The sequence below is a fragment of the Phyllostomus hastatus genome, unplaced genomic scaffold, assembly GCF_019186645.2.
Source record: "Phyllostomus hastatus isolate PE091 unplaced genomic scaffold, TTU_PhHast_1.1 phas_scaffold_46, whole genome shotgun sequence".
Taxonomy (NCBI): Eukaryota; Metazoa; Chordata; class Mammalia; order Chiroptera; family Phyllostomidae; genus Phyllostomus; species Phyllostomus hastatus.
In genome coordinates this window covers 28163034-28185734 of record NW_025334032.1, presented here as the reverse complement: position 1 = coordinate 28185734, position 22701 = coordinate 28163034, and the positions used below count along the sequence as shown (strand labels likewise).

The 22701-nt window shown below is 37.6% G+C and overlaps 1 protein-coding gene across 2 annotated transcripts in view; it reads left to right on the top strand.

Moving 5' to 3' along the window:
• Positions 1–22701, top strand: part of NRG1 (neuregulin 1) — a 948231-nt gene that overhangs the window by 804089 nt on the left and 121441 nt on the right. For both annotated transcript variants that reach the window (XM_045821528.1, XM_045821530.1), the window contains exons 4-5: positions 6991–7041; positions 9300–9350. In XM_045821528.1, coding sequence (XP_045677484.1) covers positions 6991–7041; positions 9300–9350 — 102 coding nt within the window. The remainder of the gene's footprint in view (positions 1–6990; positions 7042–9299; positions 9351–22701) is intronic.

Sequence of the window (22701 nt, the reverse complement as noted above, 5' to 3'; positions counted from 1 at the left end):
GGTGGGAGATGGGGTGGGTGGGATGGGGGAAAGTGGTGGTGGGAAGATGGGGACAACTGTATTCAAATATTAGTAAAAAAACTTATAAGAAAAAAATTGAAATATCAGGAAAAAATACAGAAGAGCTGGGAAAATCCAGCTTAATTCCTAGTCTTCTCAGGATTTCCCAACAAACTGCTCTATTGCAGTCTAATCATAGTTCATTACTTTCATTGTAAATACCTGCCTCCACAGAGAGTGAAGGATGACAGTGAAAAGTAGTTCCCATCACTATTTTTAGAAGCTATGTTTATAGTTTAGAAATGTAAAAGCCATTTAAAATGTATGTGAGTAAATATAACGTCACTTTACTTCTTAGTCAGCGCAGGTTAAGTAATAGATTTTCGCCACTATTTTTCACCCACATAGAATTTTATAGGATGCTACTTGAAACACAAATTTATAAATTAACATTAGCAGCTTATTTTTTCCTATTAAACCCTGTTTAATAGCTTGCTCTCAGCTTGTCCCTGGCTTGCTTGATTCAATGTGTCTGCTTGTGGTAAACGCTGTTGAATTATGATTTCAACACTTGGATTGAATGTGGGAAGCTATGCATACCATAAAGTCCCAGGAAAATAAAATTAGAATAAGTGTCATGGTCTCACTAAGCGCTTTCAGTGGTATTATATTAATTATTCCATGCTTTCTCTTTTACTGGATTAAGCAGTGAATTATTCAACACTATAAGATTTCTGAAAAAAAACTCAGAGGCTTCTTTCTCCATTAATGGGGGTTCCAAAAGTTAGAAAATATGGCTTTTTACCTTTATCTCATACAAGAAACATCATTTTTTGTGTATTCATTCAAGAATTGGTTTCAAGATTGTATACTTATTATTGACCAACAGTAGTGTAGGGAAATGAAAGTAGGGAAGTTTTTGATAATAAATCATAAATACCTGACAAGAATAAAGAGAACTTCATGGAATATTGTAAGAAGGCCATTCTTGAACAACCAACTAAAATTCTTCAGGGGGTGAGCCATTTAAAGCATCTGAGGGAGAATGAAGGATCTCAGTTGCAATGTGAGGGGGTCTTGTCTTTATTTTCTTCTTAGAACACTGGGATGAGTTAACCCTTATCCAGCCCTCTCATTGTATTTAAGAAGAAATTGAGACATAGACTGTGCCTTAAACAGACACATTCAGCATCAGAAGATATTTGGTAGCACAAGGGGACATAAACCCAGATTCCTTTAATTCCTGGTCCAGTGTAGCTCACTCTATACCTGGTGGTGTGTTTGCCAGTGTCTCAGGTTGATTCTTTGGTTTGTAAAAAATAAAAACTGAAGGGATGGTGCGAGGCATAAGGAGAAAGAGATTCCATGGGGAAGAAGTAGACCTTCATTAGAATGGGGCCTCCTGGACACTGGACTGAGCCTGGGGCATCTCTGAGATTGTAAACAAGGGGAGTCTATGGCTCTTCTCTGCTGCTGCCTTTCTTGTGCCTCAGACACTTCTGGACTCTTCTGCTATTTCTTGTATCTTCTCACCTCCCGTGCTTTCAACTATGCTTCTTCATACTGGACATCACGCTGCGAGGCCATCGTCTTCTTCATGGCTCTTTTTAAGGCATTCTGTCAGTTTTAACTCCTTCTCCATGATTGTTTCCTTAGTTCCCAAGTCAAACTCCCCTAGCACGAATCTGATTGGTAGAGCTTATTGTACCAGACCCCGTGGGAAGACCTAGAGAGCTTCCAAATCATTTGCCTGCTGATCAGGTGCCCCCCATGGGCCCAGCCCAGGAGAAGGAAGCCAGAAACTAGGCTGCCTGGAAACACGCCTGTCCTCAGTGGCGGTGGGTGGGCAGTGCAGCGCATCGGAGCCCACGTGTGGCAGGCACCATGACCGAGAAGGCCAGCGCATTGCATGTGCTGGGACACTCTTCTCACGGCACCACAGGGGCTTGGTTCTAGTGTGACCGAAAGGAAAACATGTAACATCCTGGTGCTTCACCCTCTTCCACTGCCATCTATGAATTGGCCACCTCCAGATCAAGGCGGATTATCATAGAAGCCAGCTTGGGTCTGAGCACTGTGGGACCCCGAGGCACTACTTCGTGTTGTTACGTCCCCCGTCGCCCTGGGAATCTGGGCAAAGGTCGCACGGAAACCCTGTCTCAGAGAGAAAAAGAACACTCGACCACGGTGGTGAACTTGATAAACTGCCGCATGGCTCAGCCGCGTCTTCCTACCGTGTATTTACTGTTGACTTGGGCTGGGAGAGTAGAATTCTCAAGAATTTCTTTTTCTCTGGGGGTCCTAGAAAAAAAGACTTAGAGGTAGGAATGTTATCCAAATATTATATAGAACTCCCTCAAGATTTTAATTTATGTTTCTATAAAATATCAATAATTTTGTTTATTTTATGTTGTTTTAGGCACCTCTCCCATATTTTTCTAGTAAGTGCACAACTGTGGTTTGAGAATTTCTTTATAGGTAGCCTTGATGAAGAGATCCTGGTATGTTGCTAGAGCTAATTACCCTAATGCCATCCTATGCAAAAGATTCCTTGTGATTTTCTTAAATTCTCACACAGACGCTTTCTTTGAGCCAATACCTTTAGAAAAGATTTTTATATAAGATTCTAGGACGGATGGCAGGGGTCGCGAGAAGACATTAAGGGAGAATATTTACTTTTCTTTTCAGAAAAAAGTGGAAAAAATGTAGCAAGGTGACCTTGCTGTGTGATACTATGTTTAATCCCTTTAAGACAGCTCTATAACTATTAGAATAAAATTAGCATATCATAAAAGTCTCCCTTTCAAAATTCAGAACTTTCTGCCATGCAACTCATTATTTAAATTGACTTTGATTAGCAACTAGATATAAATAAAATGATTTTTTTAAAAACCCACGAAATTCCCCTTCGATCATTTTGTGCTTGAGGGAAACAATGGCTATATTTCCATTATTTTCAGTCATTTAGAAAATAGTATACATGTAGCCAATCAGTTTGCTAAGCTGTTGTTTAGAAACTTATGTTTTCTGCCTTTCCAATGCCTTTTCATCCCTACCTTATGTGGAAAAAAGAATTGGTCCTACGGTAGACAAATCTAAACCTATGCAAGCTGCTAATTGCTTCGGGGATTATGTACACCTAACAAAGCCCAGTTGAGTTTTCACGTGAAGAAGGATCTCACGAAGGGCATCCTCATTACATGGTGGATACCAGTGATTCCTTTTATGAATTCAAATATGGCAGTTTAAAAGGCCACAAACACTAGGCTTCCAAAGCCCATATACTATATGTTTATTTTTATTTGGCTTGGTTTGTGTGTAGGAAACCTTAATTTAGCAATTAATTCTTATCTAAGAAGCTCCATGAAAACTCCTGGGCACTGGACAAGGGAGGAGAATAATAGACCTAGCCGGTTTTCAAGTTAGTTAAATACTGCTGCCTTTTGAAAGGTAAATGCAGGAGAAAATATAACAAATTGGTCGTATCTTCTACTAGATTTTCTTTTGTTTTATTCAATCAGGAGAAAAATTATTTGAATGAGATTTAAGATCCCATAAGAACAGCTGGACTCATAGCCATAAAATAGCTGTTTCAGTTGTGATGAGCAGAAAAATATTATTTTTATGAAATTTGATTAATACATCAATTGTCCTTTAAAAAAACTGTCTCATGTGCGTAACAGGGTTATCCTCATTCTCTGTCCCAGTTGGCAGAGTTGTTGCCATGTTATGGTATTGGTGCCAAGCCTGGAGTTACACAGAGAAGCATACAAATCTGCTCAGTGATTTCTGTGGTAGACTCCATGTATGGCACATTGTGTGGGAGTCCCCAGAAGGCTAGTATTAGTGGAATAGAATTGTCTTTTTTAAAAGATTTTATTTATTTCTAGATAGAGGAGAAGGGAGGGAGCGAGAGATAGGGAGAGAAACGTCAATACATGGTTGCCTCTTGCACACCCCACACTGGGGGCCTGGCCTGCAACCCAGGCATGTGCCCTGACTGGGAATTGAACCCTTGACCTTTTGGTTTGTAGACTGGCACTCAATCCACTGAGCCACACCAGCCAGGGCTAGAATTGTCTGTTTAATGCATAGTATCTATTCTGTCCCTACATCATTTATCAATTCTAAAATTTCCCAGCTGCTTTAAGGTAAGCACTCACTATGAGCAAGAATTCAGACAGTCAAAGATGTTCCTGAAGTCATCTTTACCAGTGCGGACACATAAGTGTGCCCATTTTAAATCTTTAAAAAAGATACTTGATCAAATGTTTTGTATGTCCAATGGCCTGTAGTTTTAGAACAACAGAGTCACATGATTTGATATTTAAGTGCACACAGAAACATCATATATATGTTTGTACATAGTATGTACGTGTGTATTTTTTTCTAAATTGCCGTATTTATTGTATTATGCTCTTGGTGAAGTCTCAAACAAGTCTTGTATATATAATGATTAGAAAAATTGCTTTCTAGAAGATGTATTTTCAGACACTGCAACTTTTTTTTTGAAGCCAGATACAATTCATTAAAAAAGCATTCAAACATTACAAAACACTAATGTTCATTATGTTTACTTGCCTACTCAGCATAAGTTACTCAGCTGTCTGTTGTGTTCAATTTCTGATGATTTTAAGTCCTCATTATTTTGCACTAATGAAGGGGATGTCTTTTATAAATTAACAAATTTAGCTTTCCAAATTGCTGTGTGAAAATGCAATTCTTAAACTTCAAGGAGATTGTAGGATTTAATAATTTCAGATAAAGTTATTTTTAATCTCACTTATAACAATAGGTTGTTTTCTAAATCTATGAATTCTACCAAAAACACACGTAAAAATGCTGGCTAAGTGGTTTTAATAAAAAGATTAACTTTTCTTATTAGCAAGATTCTTTTAGTATAGAAGTATATAACTTCTGAACTCGTGTTTCCACCAAGATAATTCAGAAGGTTTTTAGTTGAACTATAATCATTATAGATATTTTTAAAGGTCTCCAGGATAAATATCTAATTATAGGAATGGAGGCTATTTTAAGTTGTCTCTGTATAGATACATCTTTGTAGTAACCTCCTGTTCTGGTATTTTAATGTAACATTTGGTTAAAAGAGGAAATGTTATGGTTAACCTTTCCTCTAATGTGAGATATTTTATGCAGAAGATAAAACAGCTCTGATTTTTTTTCTTGGAAGGTCATGGTGACCAATTACTTAGTTTGTCAAAAAAAATGTGAAGAGTCTTGATTCATGCTGGGAGTGGGACGCTTGCCCAGGTCTTCTGACCCTGAGAGCACTTCTTCACTGGCTGTCAGTCATCCATGCCTCCTGAAGGACAGAATGAGAAGGCATTGCGCCTCCTGTGGGCTCCTTGCTTGGGAATGTGGACCTTCTTCTGGGTATTCATAAAGATAGACCAGTGCTATAAATCTTTCATAAAAACATTTCTCGCAGATTAAATTTTCCCCAAAGAAGAGCAATTTTGTTTTCTACAGCCCAAATCAAGAAAGCTAGTTGTAGCCACTTCAGAAACAGATATTGCCATGTTACCAGCTCAGAATATCTTCTTGAATGCCTGGTGCTTGAGAAAGTCTAAAGGGTATCATATACCCTCACACACGTGTTTCTTTCACTTTGTCCCAGTTTGAGTGGGTATAAGAACCCAGGTAGGCAACTTTAGTGTCTTGGTAATAGTCTCACACCTTGAATGGTTTGTCTCCTAATGCGTGATTAGAGAGGACCATCCACACTTAATTTGCATGAGAAAGGCACATTCGGTCTTACTTAAGGTGTATTTCTGGTCTGCATATATTCATATTCAACCTGACACTTACTCATCAGCCTTCCTGCTGAATCTCACATGCCATTTTTCCTTCTGGTTTCATAAAACCTTTTATCTCTGGAGAAGCCTCTCAGGTTGAAGAAATATTGCCACTTAGGTTAATTTTTCTTACCTATTACACTAGTCCTCTCATGGAAATCCTAAATGGTCATATCTATGTTTCAAGATGATTATATTGATCATGAACATTTCTAACTCCATGATTAACAGGCTATGTAATTGATAACATAATTGACCTGCTTAGGATTTTAGTAGAATCTGGTAACTCTTGTAATGTATATATAATAAATCATAACAGATTCAACTAATTGTTTTGTCCTTGTTAGTAAATAGTAAAATACTATTCAGTTAATCAGCCATAACAATAATTATACACACAGTGAATGTTGAATATATTCATCATTGCATATTTATACCTTGCTATGAAAGCTTTATAAAACAATACCTTGCTCAAAAAATTACATCTTAACAAGAGAATGAATTAGTGTAATCATTTTCTTTCATCATAAAAGTGGTGAGAATGCAAGTCAGAGTTTGAACATGACTGTCACAATTACCACAATGGTAGTGTTCACTTCATTTCTTTCCAGTGGGAGATGCCTCTTTATGTCCTGCCCTCGGTAGCTGAAGCGTCTATCATATGATAAGGCACCCAATCTTGACTATTGTTGTCAGTTTTATGTAGAGTTCAATGCCAGAATTTGATGTTTTCCACCAATCCCAAGTAGAAACATTGCCTGTTTCTGTTTTTGAACCAAACTGGAATTCTCCAAAGATCTGTAATTTAATAATTCTGACTCCAGCTTTGATTTTCTCAGCTCTGCTATTGCTGCCTTCCTTTCCAAGGAGGAGTCCTTGACATCTGTGTCGTATACTGTCCTTCCCTGACCCCGGTGGGGGCAGTGAATTCTTCCTAATTACTCTAGTGCCATTCATCTCACGCTCTTTGCTCAAGAAAGGAGAACTGCGTGTCTGGACGGTCTCTTTTTTTTTTTTGCCTTTTTCACTCTGTATGGGTAAACCCTGCTTTCATCACTCCCTTGCAATACTTCCTTCCTTTTTACTCAGTTTTAGGTTGAAGGCAGGCTGTGGAACTGGCTCCCGGCCTCCTGATTGTACATCATAATATCCTATCACCTTTTCTTTTTTGCAGAGATCGTCACTGGCATGCCAGCCTCAACCGAAAGGGCATATGTGTCTTCAGGTAAGGCAAACCAGCTCGGCCAATGTTACTAACCAGAATGACAGACATCACTGCTGGCTGCTCCTTCTACTAATCAGAACCCCTTCTGCATCCAGATTTAAGCCGTGCTTGTTTTCTGCCCCAATGTTTTCCTCCAGCTCATTCTGCCTTTTTGGATTTTCCTTAAAGGAGTCTGAACTTGGGCCTGAGAGGCATGCATGAGGAAGAGAAATCTATGTCTAGATACAATTTAGGGATGTTAGTGCAGTAAAGGAGACATCTGGTTACCAATTCAGGTTTTATATCTTTATAGGTGCTCTTCTTAGCCGCCTCTGCTCTCTTTCATCCATCCTAGTTTACTCCTGGATGATGGTCAGTGTCTGACATCTGACCTTCGGCACCTAATGAGGATCAGGTGTGGGTCACTAAACTTGAAAAACCAACCACTGACTTCATTGTTGTTGTTTTTTGTTTGTTCCTCACTTGCCTATAATATTTGCCAACAGCAATTACCGTCTGAGCAGATACTCACTACTTACAATTCAAATGTACTAATGCATGTATCCTCACAAGTCATCCATTTCTCCACTAGTTGTGTATTGAGTTAATCTACTCTGATTTCTTTTTACTTTTTCTTATCCTCTGCAATTTTGTAGGAAATGGAACTTTAAAATACGTAAAAATTTGTACTCAATTGGAAGCAAGTTTTTGCAGACTTAGATACAAAACTAAAACTAACTTCAAAAGTATAATAACTCACTTTTTTCCTGATACTTTACAGTTTACAAAGATTTTTGCATCTCATTCAGTAATGACAACAGATTTGTGGAACAAGACAGTGGTTTTCTTCATTATGCAAATGAGAAAACATTTTCTTTATTATACAAATGACCATTAGGAATGTTAAGTCATATAGCTCAGTAAGCTCAGAAAAGTGGATACTTCATGCTCAGTACACTTTCCATTACTCCATATTTAAAGTGATATATATATATATATATATATGGCCTGTACCTTGTTGAACCTACAGGAGGCCATATAATCTGACACAGCACAATCTTTTTTTTTAATCTTCCCTTCACCAGTTTTAACCTTCCCTTCAAAGCTATTGTTAAAATCATAACAGCTAAATTTCTCAATATCCTAGACAGTTTGGCCATATTTAGGACATATTCATGGGTAATTACTTAGGTATAAGTATCTGTATTGTAGGGTGGGATGATCCTGGACTCTAAGCAGATCTTACTTTTGAGAGAGAGAGAGAGAGGGAGAGAGAGGTGGGGGGTGGAGGCAAGAAGAAAGAAAAGGAGGGAGGGAAAGAGAGATCAAAAGAAAAGAATCATTGACTAATTTGAATTTCTTCACATTTCGTTCAGGGATTTTTTTTTTAAATGTAGGGACTTAGTTGTCCAACTTTAGTAGATATTGTTATAAACCTGAGCTTTTAAATTTACATGGTGCTTGTCTTTGGAATTTAGACTGTAACTGTTATTTTCTGATATATTACTTGAATCTTTATAACTTTCTGGATGCTGAATTTCAATCTTTCTTTGATACTAAACTGCTCTTATTTCTTACTAATAAAGACCCTTAGGTCCAATGCTTTCTTTGCTGCACGAGTTACGTTTTACGCAGGTCTGTACTTACGTACTGGTTTTCCTCCCTTATCCTTGTGACCTAAGAGAATCTTTCTACTGCATCCCCAGTGATTGTATTACGGACTTGTTTAGCATGTTTTGTTTGCATCCTAATGTAATTCTTCTAGTGGTTCTTCAGCACTGTGTTTGCTCAGGATGTTTATGCAGACCACGTTGCCTGAAAATATTCTCATCCTTTTTCTTTTCTTTTTAATTTTTTCTATGCATGAAAGTTGACTTTCATTCTCACTAAATATGGGGATTACCTTCCTTGGTTTCACATTTCTAAAGGTCAAGACTACACACATCAGAAAAGGAATTGTCTATCTCACCTGGAGTGTGGACCTGTTTAGAGCATTTCTAGGACGTGCATACAGCGTTTGGTGTGGGTTTTATCTTTGCAGAGGGACCCACTCCATTTTCTCCTCTTTCAAAAGTCTTTGGATCTGGACTACAGAAATACTCCTTTGTGGTCTTCGAATATTGCCTACATTTTCCTTTGACTTTGAAAAGCTTCAGCTTTTCAGTTGCACTGTGTTCTAGTCCTCTTCTCCTAGATGCTACCCAAGCCAAGCCATTCCTAATGTTAGAATCTAAGAGGCATAACTCAATAAAGCGTCATTCCACTTTTGTGTCTTATAGAGTCTCCCATTAGAATATCAGTAACAACCGAAGGAGCAAATACTTCTTCATGTAAGTATATTTAAATATTCTCTTCACTAGTTTTTAACCCAAGACAGTGTCTGTTTCTGAAGGTTGTGTTCACTGCTACCCTCTGCAGTTACTGAGGAACCGTGTGTCAAGCTTGGATGCAGGATGGTATTTGCCATTTGGAATAGAAAGGCCCCCTAAGATAAATCTGGATATTAAGAGATACCACACACGTGGTAGTTTGGGGATAATGTACTGCCTTTAAATGTTGTAAAATAACTGAATAGCCTCCGAGGCCTAGTTCTGAGTGAGCAGCAAAGAACATTGTGCGGTTTTTGTTTTTTTTTTTTTTTTAAGTGTGTCTTGATGCCTTCAGCAACTGCCTGAGGCATGATACTCAGCTGTCCGGGGCCTCTCTTCCAAAGCTCCTCGGTTCTCGTATACAGTCTGCTGTGAGGCAGTAAGGAAACTATATATAGATGCCCTTAATTCAAATTGGAGAGCAACTGACTAATTATGAAAATGTTTGAGAGCGAGTCCCTAGGTAAGACCTCAGATTAGTTTTCACCTATTTAATGTTCAATGCGCTTGGTGCTTGTGGAGTTCTGCAGCCGTTAGACTGATTGGTGCCTGGTGCCCCGTCAGGGGAACTGAAGGCATTATTAGCAAGGACTAGTAAAAATAGTTTTCATACTTATAAATTGTGAGTAGCATAGCATGAAATTCTGATACCCAACAGGGGAATTTAGGAGAGCTTGAAAAATAAAAGTTATAACTACAGTCTTTCTCTCCCTTATTTCAGCTCTTTATATTTAAAGCTCTTTCTCAGTTTGCTCAGCTCTTCAGTAAATAAATGTTCCCAATTATTCAGCTCCCACCTGGAGAGTGTTTAAGGAACAGTTTCCTTTGGCTATTGGCCTGGTAGGAAGCCCTTGAAAAAGAAGAAGGTCTGTACTTTTGGCAACTGGAGTTGTTTTGTCAATCTGCTGAAGTAGATCCAGTTTGACCTAGAGCCTTTCCCTTTAGGCTGGTGGTACCAGAATTGTAATGATGTGACGTAAACATACTTTTTCAGTGCATGAAGTATAACGTTGTGACTATATCTTAACCAGAGAAAGCATCATTCAACTGGATTGATAACAACAGTCCAGTAACATCAAACAGGAAATGCGACGCTAGGAAGGGCTCAATCGGCTTCCGCTGAATTCTAAGAACGCTCATTACCTACTCCAAAATGATAATCCCTCTGGGGAGTTCGGGATATTTGCTATTTAATTCTACTTGTCAGAAGATTAGTATAATTTTGTAGATTTTAACTAACTAGCATTAAGGAATCATGTACTTTGCTTTCTATATTTGAGTGTTTATTATGCAAGAGCAAATATAGGCTTTTCTTTTTGGTGTTTTTTTTTCTGGGAATAATTTCTCTTCTGCATGACTCATTGAATAAAGTTATTGAAACTTGTAATTGGAACCCTTCATGCTATCATTAATGGGGTGATGGATGCTATCCTTAAGCATAGTCGAGTAATTATGGAATGGAAGAAAAATTTCTTTTGGTTTTCCAGAGATTTAGGGAACTGGAATGAATCTCTCCATTTATATTTCCATTCCTTGCAATACTGTTGAGAGAGAAAATAATTTTGAAACCTGATACTGATCTCAGCAGAATTAGTCCCTGACATTTCTGGTAAAAGTTTAAGACAGAGAAAGAAGGCTTCGTGTACCATTATGTTAAAATAGCTCAGTGTGCCGTTTTGTACACCACCCTCAATTTGGAGGGGGCTCTCAGTAAATCGCGTTGAAGTGATTGATTAACACATTTTTTTAATGTCATGAAAATGTGCTCTATAGTTGGACAACATAACCCAGCAGTGGCAGGATGCTAAGTCCAGGCTTGGTCAGAACGGTGAACTGGTGGTGGTGAGACTGTCATTCATTCAGAGGCAGCATCCTGCAGAACGCTGCACTGCAGAAGAGCCGTGACGCAAACACATCTCTATTTAGCAAAGGCTGAAGGTGAAACTGAAAGGATCTGCAATGAGCTGGACTTAAAGATTCAAAATACATAAGAGTCAAAGGCCTGGGAAGAGTTCGCACAGGTCAGAAGTAATCAGCCCTGAAGAGTAGGGTTTTATTCATTTAATTTCAGCCCGAAAGGAACTATGCTGTTACAGGGCAATCATGTCTGTGTGGGCTACGTTCTTGGAACTGTTGGCATTGGTGTTTTTTAAAGTAAATCTTGAAAAGCCGTGCTGAAGTAGTATGGATTCAGCAAACCTGTTATGTGTTACAATGATTTGGGTTGCTTTTTGGGTCAGGGTGAAAAAGGCGCTGCACTCTTTGACTTCCCAGTGAGGTTCCGACGTGCACACCCTTGTGGGGAAACGCCCCCTCCTGCCAGTCCTGTTTGGAGAGGCTGTCCCTGCCAGGTCACCTTAGAGAGGGCTCAGCGGTGGGGGTCTAGGTCTGTGGCCCTGGTCAGGGCCCTGCCTGGGGTGCCAGGTCCCTCTTCCCTTCCGGCACCCTGTTTCTCCCCAAGGCCTTTCCTGCCTGCCCTCCAGCCCCCAAAGTTCCTCTCTCCTTGTGTTGGAATAGGAAAAGCAAAGAGAAGAAAAAAATTTGCCCACCTACCCACTCAAACTAATATTGCTAAGATTTTAGTGTATTTTCTTCCAATCAGTGTTCATTCTGGCTTTCTTCCAGCTCACGCTCCCTCTATTTGCTGAATGTATCATAAGCATTTTTCCCATGTCACTGAACACTCATCAGAAATTTTAAAAATATTTTTAAAATCTAAAATCCTTAAATATTTTTTAGTCACTATAACAATAAAGAAATCATTTGATTAAAAGTTTTTAAGGGATTCATTTTTCATTTTCAAGCACTTTATCATTTCTGTCCCCTTTGTATCTTTGTATTTATTTTTCCTAGGATTTTGTATGTATTAGCAGAATATCAAAGTTAATAGTCCTTTCTTTTTTGAGGTAAATTTTAACTACTTTTTTGCAATGGGGAACATGCATTCTACATTCACTATTTTTAGAATTTTTAATTACAATTTTTAAAGTTTCCTATAATAGTATCCTGATAAAGAGCAGCATTCTTTTTCTTCATTTTATTTTATTCTTTTGTAAATGAGGCCATCTGTGATTTAAAATGTATAAATAATTTGCTAAGTGAGTGTCCTATTACACGTAAGTGACAGGTTTTAGAAGAAGAACTTGAGACTTACAGAACAGTCAGTAGGACTCTCTTGTTCCTGCTTTATATAGGATCAGCAAAAAAGTAAATGGATTGTTTAGAACAAACCTTAATTATTTCTCTCTGAAGTGCCAGCTGCCGGTGACCCCATTTTGCAGACAATTTTGTCAAATGCTGTAGAAAATACAATTGTTATACCAGCCACTTTACTGAATTAAGCACCATCCATTCCAATTTAATATATAAATAAGAAAAACAAAAATGAAAAGCCTAATAAATAGAAATAGGAAAAATAAAGATAAGTTTTTAGAAAACAGTCTTTAGTAGTAATATATTAATAGTAGTAATGATAATGGCAGGTGTTCATTGAAGGCTTACTGTGCGCCAGGCACTGTGCTGGTGATTTACACAAATGATGGCTCACGGTTCTCGCAAAACCTTATTCCAGTTCTCAGATGATGAAACTGATGTATCTTGTCTAAAGTCACACAAACAGGATTCAAACCTTGTCAGTACAATGATGTCTGAGGTTTAGTCGCCTCAAAGGGAAAAAAAACTTTAATATTAAAAGGAATGAGATTCCGTGAATAGACTGAAAAGTAGTCTTTGATTCAGAGTGGATTGGGAGTGCGTTTGGTAGATGAAGGTCAATGTGTTGCCTGAATCGGCTGAGCCCTATCATCTTTATGTCACGCATCAAAGCTTGCCGGGTGGTAAGGTGAGATGAAAAGAACGCAGACTTTGGAGGGACTCAGGTTCTGAAGTCTCAGTACTGCTGCTGTTAATTGCTGAGTAATCTTAAGCAAGTTATTTAACATCCCTGGGACTCAGTTTCTACATCCATTTATATAATCTTGTGCATCTCAAATCCATACTGGGAAGTCTAATGTGGGAAAACTAATGTGATTCATTTGGCGCGGCTTTACGGTTAGGTGGTCTCCCCTCTATGTATGGAAGAGAGGGAGCTCCTAAAAGCATGATGTGGCCCTGAAGAGAGAATGAAGATCGGGGAGTCCTTGCGTCTTACTTGAACACTATAGGACAATATCCTTATTGTTGGAGGAGGAAAGAAATTAATGACTTTTACTCTAAATGATGCTGCTGAAAGTTCTGTGCCAAGAAATCACTGTCTCTGCAAAACATTTTACATTCTCAGCTAAGGCAGCATTTCAAAGGAACTTATCCAGGAAGACCTCTTTGAAATCTCTGAATGAAATGAACAATTCAATCTTCAATTTGGCACCTAAAAGAGCTAGCTGAAGGGGAAAAAAAGTCTTTTGTCTGCAGAGACATTTCAGTTATAATGAGATGCAGTAATATGTATTGATTAGATGAGATTAGATTAGATTAGATTAGATAGGTCCGGTGCTGAAATTTGGAGCCATGATTCTTAGAGTCCACTCTCACCTGTAACTGACATACCTGCTTTAATTGTAGAAAAGACTGCTTGGACCTTTGCTAAATGATTTTCAGCTGGAAAAATTGCATTTCAATTTCAGATCTTTATTGGTGGCAAAACATGAACTCTGCCCTGTCTCTGTTGGAGAGCTACTTCTAACTGAATGCAAATTGTATTTCCAGATTCTTATAAACATGGCATTTTCAAGGGAGTGGTGGCCCTGTCTATTGTGGACAAATAAATTACCATGCATCATATAGTAATAAAAGAATAATTTGAAAAGGAAATTGCCCAACTGGGTATATTTTTGTCTTTCTGATTGCCTAGAGATATTTACACATATTTAGGACAATACAGTGACTTGGAGCAAGAGAAGGCACTTGTATAATATATCACAGCCACCCATATGCTCTGGCAACTTACTGCCTTCATGTTCAGCTCATTCATTTTGTGAGTGAATGTATCTTACTTTTTTCTTTGTACTACCTGCGACTGTAAATTAAGTCTTCGGTTCTGCCTTTGCCCATTCTACTGCTAGACAAGATAATCTTAAAACTTTTTGGATTTAGTTGAAATTAGCCTTCTACAAAGTTATTCTTTTGAACCATGCAACTATGTGTGTGTGTACTATACATATATAAATAACCAATATTTGTATCACACTGTGTATCTTCTAAGACATATTTTTATTTATTGAATCATTTATTCACACAATAACTCTGTCAGCCAGATTTTGTCTCATTTATCAGATGAAAGACTGGAGTGTCAGAAATTTTGACATGACCAAATTCAAATACTAAGTAGGTAGTAGAATAGAAATTTAAACCTCAATCTTCTGATTTCAAGTCTCCCATAGTCTTTTATTACAAAGTCTTATGGGATCCGTACAGCTACATCATGGTTAGGCTTTCTTTATAAGAAAGACATCAAAATGAAGTTTTTATAAAGATTCCAGGAATAAAATCACATTTATCCTAGTAATCCAAAGCCAACTGTTACTGAAATATACAAGGTCAGTGAAATGAACAGGAGGGTCCTAGTCAAAGGCATCACAGTCCGAGGGGTTTGTGCTATGACAGGGGGCAGAAACATTGGTCTAGAACCAGATTTTCAACCAGTGTGCTGCACGACTTTTTAAAACATTCAATACCTGACTATTTAGTCAGGGGCACTGTCCTCTTTTCCTGCAGATTGCCAAGGTAAAAAGTGACAACAGCCAACACAACGATAGCCCTCTGGTGTGAATGAATCAAAATTGTGCCTATATTGTTTGTCAGATCAGCAAAAGATATACTTCTGGTGTAACAGAATTTTAGTAATTAGTTTGTATGTGCTCTGAGATAAAAAGGTTAAAAGTTGCTGGTCTAGAATAATTTTAGTAACTTACTCTTTGGCTTTGTTATTTTGAGAATGCTGCAGTCTTTTTTTAAAAACATGCTATTTTCAGAGACGAGAATAATCCTAGAGCCATTATTAATGGGAATGTGATCTTCATCAAAGAGGCAAATTTGTCCTCATTGGTGGTTTATGTTTGGGATAGATGCATTGCCTTATTCCAGACTACCATTTAATTTATTGTATAATATTATATGTACTGGAAATTATTTGTATGATAGCTAAATTTGTTAGAAAACTATTAGATCTGGAGCAATTATTTCTCTATACTTTATTTTTTGGGATTTTTTACTGGATTAGTCTCTTTACATTTAAAAATATCTTCCATTTTTTATGTCCTCTATGAGTGGGAAGGATATTTTTATGTTTCCTGTTTTAAGAGAAGTATTAAAACTACAGTGTTTTTAATCATATGGGCAGAGTAGTGAAACGGATTATATACAAAATATATTTAATTTTTTAAGTGGTGGAGGTAAGAGAATAGAGACAGAGGATATGTATCTATATATATATATATCAAGAAAGCATCTAGAAGGGCAGAACTAGCAAGATTTTGATAAATTTTGTTTTGCTGAACTTTGCAGCTTTCTTAATTCTTCATTTTTCAAATTATCTAGGGATCTGAGGAATAGGAAAACAAAAATAGAGGCCTTTAAATTAAAAGACCCTGAATACTATAAGAAACAGCCCCCCCACCCTAAAATTTTGTAAATTTATTTTAAAAAGAAATAGGATAAAGGAGTGAGGAAGAGCATGATAAAGCAGCAAAAAATCTGAACAGTGATTTAGTTTGGAGGTTTTCTGCTGCAAGTGATAGGAATCAACTCCATGAGTTTAAATGTAAAGCTGTCCCACCTTGATCCAGAGGCTCAAATGATATAATACGATCATTTCTTAGTTTTATGCTTTTGATTCTCTGAAAATGTTAGCATCATTCTTGGTGGCTTTTCTCCCCCTGACAGGGAGAGAGCTGCCACCTGGATCTAAGCCTCTATTCCCTCAGCAAATTTTAAGGTAGAACCTGATTGGCTCTGCTTGCATCAAATGCCTACTTCTAAAATAATTGCTGTGTCCGGGGCGATTAATGACTCTGATTGGGCCAGGGCAGGGTCAGATATCCAGGCCTGCGTGTGTTTGGGTTAGTGAGGCAGATGGACTCGGCCCCTTGGGAATGCATGCAGTAGGTTTCCTAACGGAGAGCAGGATTCTGTGCTGAAAGAAGGGGAAGTGGCTCGACCGGCGAAACCAACAAGGTCCTCTGCAGCTAACTTCAGAAAAATCAGAACATAGACGTGGGACACCGAGAACTGCAAAGGAGAGTTACACAGAAGTGTTACTGACAATCAGTTGGGCGGACAAAATTAAAGCAAGGTCACCATTTTAAATAATGAGGTAGAAAACTGAAGACAATTGAAATATCATTTTTAAAAGACTGTTAGTACCAGTGAGCTTACAATAATCATTTTTAGGAATGCCTTCTTTTCTAATCCCCAAACTCATGCTTTCGTGAAGTAGAGAAGAGTGAAAAAAGAACGAGTTACAGTTTTCAAATTAGAATGCATGGGAAGCATTTTGAAATGTGTAAAATGTTCTTTCAACTTAAAAGTCAAAAAGTACTTGGTCCAGGTTTTTTTTAAGTAGATTTTGAAAAACAGCTAGTTTCTTTCACCAGAGTGTTGATGAGGGTGTTTATCTTTTTCTTTTTTTATCTCTTTGTAAGAAAAGAAGAAGCATGCGTAGCCCACTTCACTTAATATTGCACAGGCAGCTCAGCAGGTCTTAAGCGTGAGATGGCACTGACGCGCTCTCTCAGCCTCGTCCAGGGCGCCACGGAAGCCCGGAGAAGGCAGTGAGTCAGTGAGTCTTGTGGCTCATCTGTGGTCATCTGCCCCCTTCCCCACCCTCCTCTCACACTGCCGCCAGCATTAATTCATTTCTTTAATAAAGGCGCTCTGTGTACATAGCTTAACTAATCATCAAAGATCAGCTGGATTGGCACTTTTCATTTTATCTTTCACTCTATCAGAGGTCAGCTAAATCTTAATAACCAATTCTATGGGCCCATTTGGGTTATAGCCTAAAGCTGTGATCATCTTCATGCAAGTCCATAACTATCTCTTGTACAAGCGTCCAGCAGAAGTGTCGCCTGCTCAAGTGGGGTTGGTAGGGTAATGATATGAGTGTAATAATTTGTAGTTTTAATTGGAACACTTCCCCTAAAATGTCATATGGTGTGCTCGAGTGTCATATTGTTATGCCACAGAATTACATGCTTATGATTTTGTAATAAAAAGGGGCGTTATTTATGCCAGGCCCTGTATGTAGATTTTGTGTTTAGGTTGACTTGTTCATCATCTTTGCTCAGAAATTTCAGAGCCTTTTTTTCAGTGAATATCAAGATATTTCAGAAACATGACAAGGAGAGAGGGACAGAGGGGTGGACTGGGATTCTCTTTCTAAATATAGCAAGAACTTTTACTTGTAACAGTAAATTTTACCAAACTTTTAATTTTTAAAAAGAATTTGGGGCTATTAATTTGTCCATTTCAAGAGCAGAAAAGTAAACTATAGATAGGGAGAGGCTAAGGGACAACTAAGGTCAAACAGAAAGTGAGTAGTCAATTTGGGGCTGAAGTTGGATTGCCCTGGTTCTGCTATTTGATTCTTAATCACCGAGAACTTTCCCTCTGTTTTAACAAAATAAACAAATAGTTAATAATACAGTCCCTACTGCGTTCCAGCGTGTGCTAGGAAATGTGCGGGGAGAGTGGTTGGGGAGATACGAGTAGAAAATAGGACAGGAGCTGAAGGCGTTTGCAGGAAAGTAGAAAGGTGAATTGTGCTAATTGTACATAATGACACATAGTCATAATACAAGGGAGGATATGGGAGGCACTCTTTAAAATTAAGTTGTTTTTTAAAAAATAATATTACTTAAGATAGAATACATTCATTCATTTTCATGGTATGTAATTTAAAAGAAAATTTTATTGGGGTAATTATTTTTACTGTTGTCTTTTTTTAAGCAGTCACTTACTGTTTCTGTTTCATAGTTAAAAACTCTAATTTTACCAACAAATCATCTCCCTGAGACTTATCCCATTTAAAAAGATGATAAAACTCTATAATTTTGCATTAAACATAGGATACAACTGAAGATTAAAGGGTATCAAAAATTAATTTACATGAAGTAGAGTTTTGAAAGTTTGAGGAATTTTTTTAAGGATTTGGACATTTAACTGGAAACATTTAGAGGAACATACGGTAACTGGAATTGCTGTTTGTCAGAAACTTACCCTTGATATGCAGGTGGACTTACCAAAGGTATGCTACATAACTGAGTAGCTATTTTTGATATGGGTGCCTATAAATATACATGGAAAAGCTGCATGTATCTTTTATTTTCATTGGGTAAGTTTTTTTTTCTTTCTCTTCTAAAGGCATTCAGTTGACCTGACAGTGGGGAAGGTGGTGAATTTGAAAGTGTATGTCCAGGTATATTGTACTTGAATGTCACACAGAGTAAAATAGTACAGCAAATGAATCATTTACATGTTTTTAAATATCAAAAAGCAAAATTTTTCTTTACAATGATTCTGCTCTTGATTTTTTCTTGAAACATATTTATTGAGAGCAGTGATTAATTGACAAGAAGTATCCATGTCATTTGATCAAGTTTTCAACTATAAATTTTGTATATGGGAAGTAAGTTATAATAAGGAAAAAAATCTGCAAAAAAAACTATTTCAAGTGTTCCTGGTCTGTATAACACCCTACACTTTAACCCAGAGCTCAAGGTATTTAATCAACCTATAAAGATCCCTGTCTTTCCTAAATAATGTAACTTGGAGCACAGATCATGTTTTTTTATAATTCTTAGTCTATAAGGCCCTAAACACGAAGTTGCTGCAGTTTCCCCCCCAAAAAACAAGCGAACAAGCTGTAAAATTGAACATCTTCCATCTCTGATGAAATGTACCAGGAGGAACCTACCTTGAAGTGCCCATAATAGATTTTTTACACATTTTGTGCATTTCCCTTCAGTTGATCCAGATGTTTTTTTTCCTCTGCTCTCCTCATAGCAGCTTCTTAATTTCATGTGCCTAATGCTCCAAAGCAGAAATGCATCTTTGTTCAAATTTTCCTCGAGTTATCTGTACAAAAATAAGCCATACACAGAGTCCTTGGGTATGTTTTAGGATAAATAGATCATGGGGGCAGGAGAATTACCTTGTATGTGCAAATGAGACTGTGTGTGAAAGCGAGATAAGCTGTAAGAAGGAAATAGGTGACTCAGGGGCACAAAAGACATTCATTGGAACCTTTAAAACCCTTTTTACAGTGTAGGTAATGGGGACTGAGATTTAAAACTGTTCAGTCTAGTGAAAAAATAAATAAAAATGAAACATAACATCCACTACATGTACACACACAGAAACAAGTATTGGAGTAAAACTTTCTGCTATTTTTTTTAACGACTAGAACATTGGCTGTGACCTTTTAAGTAAAAAGGGCGTTGAGGAGTGATTCTAATAGAAAGGAGCTTCTGGTGGAGAGAGTCTTCATGAATTAGGGTCAGCAGTAATGTTATTAGGTTTCAAAATGTCATGGTTCCCTCCTTTTTAAAGCAAAGTGGAGACCTAGGTGTATTTTATTTGAGGATGCACTGAAATTATTAAAAAAGCATTTTTGCCCAGTCAAGGAGTAAAACAAGCTCTTTGTTATTTCTTTGTTGCATTGAGATGTTAGATTACCTTCCCCACTCTTGGTGATCCCATGGCTCTGCTTCAGACGACAAGCCCGCCACTCACCATGGATGCTGGTGTGCGTGTCGGCTCCCAGACCAGAGCGTGAGGTCTTGGAGGAAGGAATTTTGGTTTACTTTTGTCTCCATTCCCCTAACGTATCACTACCCTGGTTTCTAGACAGTATTTATTCAATGGATATTAACAGTGAGGTGATTTTTTAAATTGGAGTACCATGATTTTTTAAAGTTGTACTTGTACGCACTTATAGGAAAACCACCTAAACCTTAAATCATGAAAACACATTAAAATATTTTAAAGTTAAAAAATAACCTTGACTTAAATATTTATGAGAGATTTTTTTTAACATTTTGAGAAGTATTTCACATACTATATGCTTCAATGTTAATTTTTTCTAGGTTTTCTATCTGGAAGTTTTCTTCATTTTATGATAAATTCTTCTTTATGTGGTGATTCTAAGACTCTGTTTCACTTTAGATTGGATTATTACAAAATATCTGAACATCTTATATTTACTGGTTGGTCGCTGTTCCTCCTTGTGGTGCTGAACAGCTGAAGAGTCAGCCACTTGTTTGGGAATAAGGGGAATGCCACCATAACATTCATCAGGTTGAGTTTTCCTTTATTATTTAAAAAACAGTAAATTTATTAATAAAGTGAATACCATTTTAATGAGCACCTTCCTGTGTCAGGTACTCTCAAATGAGAATAGATGAACTAGAACAGAATAATCCCATTACACAGATGAGGAAACTGAGGGGCTCAGGCAGTTTAAAATGTGTCAGGGTTATATAGTGGGTGTTTGCATAAGCAGGGTCTCACTCCAGTGTCTCTGACTCCATGTCCTGGCTTCTCTCCCCCCACAGACAGTGGAAGTAGAGGGTGAAAGAATAACCCTCAAAGGGCTCCTCTTGTGACCTCAGTTACACTACTCTCTGTAAAGGGCACATGGTCATTGCAGCTTCTTTTTTAAATGGTCTTCTTCCACCCTGCCCAGATAGCTCAGTTGGTTATAGCATCATCCTGATATGCCTAGGTTGCCGGTTCAGTCCCTGGTTAGGGCCCATATGAGAATCAAACAATAAATGCGTAAATAAGTAGGACATCAAAGCAGTGTTTCTCTCTTACCCCCTCTCCCTCTTTCCCTCCCTGTTTCTAAAATCAATACATTTTTTAAAAAATGGTCTTTTTCCCTAATGAGATTACTTAGACCAAATCAGTTTTGTGAATCAATATTCCTGAGCAAGGTAGAAATATATACACACATTTACTATGGTAAAAAGCATTAAAGTTAGAAAGTTTATATATTCGTATAAGTAAATTGTTTGCTCAGTACTTGGATAATTTATAATGAATACCATGAACCTCTCCTCCTCCACCTTCCAATACACACTCGTTTGGGATGGAGGGAGAATGCTGAGCATGTCATGGTAGAAACTGAAAGAAAAGAATAAACATAATTTGCAATAATGTAGCCCCAACTACTTCCTTCGTGTTTTTAATGGTAATATTGAGATCAATTTTGAGATGGAGAATAACAACTGTAGCTTTTTGTCCACTGTGTGCCAAATGTATCAATAAAAGTGATGTTTTCATTTTTTTACAAAACAGAGTTTTTTGTGTAAATTCCAGATTGATAGGGAAGGTTATTTGTTTTAATAATTTCTACAGTAAGTTTTCTTTTTTTTGTGTTTGGATTGACTTCTTTTGTCAGTTTTTAGGATATTTTTCCGATAAAGATGTCATTTCCCCCCCTGCTGCTGTTAGCAGTTCAAGCATGCTGCTTTTGTTGCTCTGTGGCGTAAATTCCTAGTGACTGACAACGAATAAACACAAGATGAAACTTGAATGGCACTATCTCAGAAATCGACTTAAGCCATATAGATATCTGTCTGTAGCAATATATCCATTCTGAACACATGAAGAATAAGAAATTGTGGCCGTGTGTGTGTGTGTGTGTGTGTGTCTTTCTTTTTCTTTGAAATGCAAGGGGAAGACTAGCAATTTGTCCTGGATCACCAAAACAGTGATACGGATTTCTAAACAGAGTAAACAATGCAAGCACACAATTAATTATATCTGAATTTGATATCTGATAGTTTGCATCATGGCTATTGTATACCTGTTGTAATTTTCCCATTTGCATACAGATACTATAGTAACATAAAAAAAGAAGGCATAACTGTAATTAAAAAGCAAGCACTCAGGAAGGATAAGACACAAAGAATTAATTGGGATTACTCCTCTTCTTTTTGCATTGATGCGCAGCTTGGTGATCTGAATTCTCTTCAGCACTCTTGAGCTCAGGACTCCCTCCCATCCCCCAAGGCTCCTTAACATTTGTTATTACTTAGCTATTTTATTTGGCAGGCATCCCTTCTATCTCATCTTCTAATGCACTGGCAAAGGTCCTATCGCCAATAGCTGAGAGTCTACTACTGCTAGGGTAAGCTGCATAGCCGAACTTTCTAGCCTCTGCATCCTTATAAATAATGCATCTGGTTTCCTGTAACTACATGCACCCGTAGACTTTGGTAGACATGCCTTTGTTAGTCAGGGCAAAAGAGCTGGTAGATGAATGGTTGGGGAAATAGTTGTAGGCAGTTATTATCACTGATTAGAACCTGAC